Source organism: Camellia sinensis, chromosome 2 (genome assembly GCF_055761805.1).
Source record: "Camellia sinensis isolate YWXY chromosome 2, ASM5576180v1, whole genome shotgun sequence".
NCBI lineage: Eukaryota > Viridiplantae > Streptophyta > Magnoliopsida > Ericales > Theaceae > Camellia > Camellia sinensis.
The window spans coordinates 109,588,911-109,591,626 of NC_138962.1; the positions used below are offsets into that span (position 1 = coordinate 109,588,911).

Genomic DNA, 2,716 nt, shown 5'->3' on the forward strand with positions numbered 1-2,716 from the left:
GCTCCATGAAACCATCTTGAGAAACAAGCAAGGAACTCTACATATACTACAAAAACTTCACATTGAAGGTAACTAATAAAAATTGAACCCCACTTACTACAAATTCAACTCTCTACACTTTTTCTCCGACGATTGATTCCCACACCGGAGGGGTTATCCGGCCATCCCCGGCCCGACAGCTCTTACGGTGCTTCTTGCTGCAAGAACCTCAATCCTTGGATAGCCCAACCAAGTGCGGAGCCCCGATCCACTTTCATCTAATGCGGAATCTGGTACGCATAATTGGTGAGGTGAGCGTGGAACATTTTTTCTCTAAGCTTTGCACTTAGTTTCAGTGATGGGGGTTGAGGACATCCCACCGTCGACACATACTCCACAGACGGAGAATACAAAGGACAAAGGCTTGACACTCCCAACAGTCCTAGAAGAACAAACTGGAAACAATAACTGGACCCCTGAATCCGTCAAGCATCGATTACCCTTCGTGGGAGGTTCTTCTCATCACTTTCTTCTGGAAAAGGATTACAGAGATCGAATTATAGACTCCATGGGGATGGAGATACATGAGTTGTAAGGGCAACTCAAAAGGGTGCTAGGTGATCCAGCAGAAAAGAAGACCGAAGCAAAGCCCTCACGCTTACGACGGAGGAGCTTATCCAGAGAGCCACCAGTAAAGAAGTTTCCCAGAAATGAGTTTGGGCAGCAAAGCCAGCTAATCCCGGTACAGAGTGAAGCGGCGAGCAGCCACACCCGTAGGTCACGCTGGAGAAGGGCTAACAGGCAGAAGACAGTGAGCCAGCAGACTGAATACCCTCCTCAAGACCTTCGTACTTGGCTGATTGGCAACAAGCAGAAGGAACAATGTCGGGATCATCTGGACCGTACCATTCACCAGAGAGAGCACCGAGCGCTGGATAGGCTCGTCTCCTCACCATTCTCCCCGGAAATCAAGGCCATGGGACCTCCAAAGAAATTCACCCCGCCAAAGTTCACTTCGTACGATGGGAAGTTGGAACCACTGACGCATATTAGCCATTACAGACAGATGATGTCTCTATGGAGCCGAGATGAGGCACTGATGTGCAAAGTCTTCCCATCCAGCTTGGGAGAAATCAGACTTCGATGGTTCGATCAACTACCCACTTGATCAATTCATGGTTGGAAGTAGCTCTCCGAAGAGTTCTTAGCCAGGTCTGTCTCCAACACTAAGATCCCGAAAGAGCTGGATACACTGTTCGGTCTCCGAAAGGAGTAGGAAGAAACGCTGCGTAGTTATGCTCTGAGGTATTGGGAAGAGTACAACGACCTGGGGAAAAACATGTGCAGTGAGCAGATGGCCGTTATGTCTTTTAAACATGGTCTACGCCCGGAAAGTAAGTTGAGACAATCACTTACCAAGCACTCGGCCACAGCATTGAAAGATTTGTGTTCCAGGATTGAGCAGTACGCTCGCCTCGAAGACGATCAGATCCCCATCAAGGTAGCGTCAGCAGAACAAACAGCTTGGCACAAGACGAGAACGGACCGAGGAGAACACCGAGGGCTCACGGTGAATGAGGTGGATAAGTCCAAATCTCACGAAGTAGTCGTGACCATATTCAAGGAACCAATCTATTGAATCTTGGAAAAAATTAAGAGAGAGCCCTTCTTTGTTTGGCCGCCGAAAATGTTGGGAGATTCGGCTCGGCGTAATCAGAAGCTTAGATGCACCTATCACCAAGACAGGGGGCATATGACACAGAACTGCAAAGCACTGAAGCAACACTTAGAAGACCTAGTAGCAGCTGGGCACCTCTGGGATTATATAGATCAGGATAAAGAAGTGACCGAACCGGGGAACACACCACAAGAACCAAACATTGAGCACCCACCTCGGTTGATAATAAATGTGATCCATGGAACAGCGACCCAGGAACCTGAAGAGGCACTGAAAGAAGAGATTGCTAAGGCTGTGCAAATTCAGCAGGTCATATCGGTAGAGCCCGCATCAAAAAAGGTACGCTCGGCAACCAAACCCCCTTTAAGCACTGTTTCGTTTACTAGAAAGGATTTAGAAGGCATACAATACCTACATACTGATGCACTGATTATAACTGTGGGAATTGGGAAACGGTTTGACTTAAAACGAGTCCTAGTAGATCAAGGCAGTGCAACAGACATATTGTATTATGACTTTTTCAGAAAGCTTGGTCTCTCTGAGCAGCACCTCACCCCAGGGGTAGCTCCATTAGTCGGCTTCAATTCACAGCCGGAGTGGCCACTTGGCAAAATAGTGTTGCCAGTTGTGGCAGGAACGAAGACCCTCCAGATAGAGTTTCTAGTTATTAATACACATTCCCTTTACAACGCCATACTTGGCCGTCTATGAATCTACCAAATGGAAGCAGTCCCTTTAACCTACCACCAGCTCATCTGTTTCCCAATGAAACACGGAGTAGAGCAGATCTCAGAGGATCAAGTTGCGTCCAAACATTGCTTCATGGCGGCATTGAAGGCCAAGCAACTTTGTAACCGGATACAGATAGTGGAAGTGGCCGAGCAGCCAGTTTTGGAAGATGTAGGGGGAGCTCCAGAGGAAAAGATGGTAGAGGATTTGGAGAAAGTCCTGGTAAAGGAGGATGATCCAGAAAAGTACTTCCTTATTGGTACCTCGTTAGGCGCTGATGAGAAACTTCAGCTGCTTGAACTGCTGAGAGAAAATATGGAGGCATTCACA

At 47.7% G+C, this 2,716-nt stretch overlaps 1 protein-coding gene across 1 annotated transcript; it reads left to right on the top strand.

The window, feature by feature from the left end:
- The first annotated feature begins 1,666 nt into the window (after nt 1-1,666).
- Nucleotides 1,667-2,368, top strand: LOC145818220 (uncharacterized). Its single transcript, XM_082912811.1, has one exon. The coding sequence runs from the start codon at nt 1,667-1,669 to the stop codon at nt 2,366-2,368; it is 702 nt and encodes a 233-aa protein (XP_082768937.1).
- The last annotated feature ends 348 nt before the right edge of the window (nt 2,369-2,716 follow it).

What these genes read in the sequence shown, in the direction of transcription:
- LOC145818220 (XM_082912811.1), top strand. Translation starts at nt 1,667, where the DNA reads ATGTTGGGAGATTCGGCTCGGCGTAATCAGAAGCTTAGATGCACCTAT.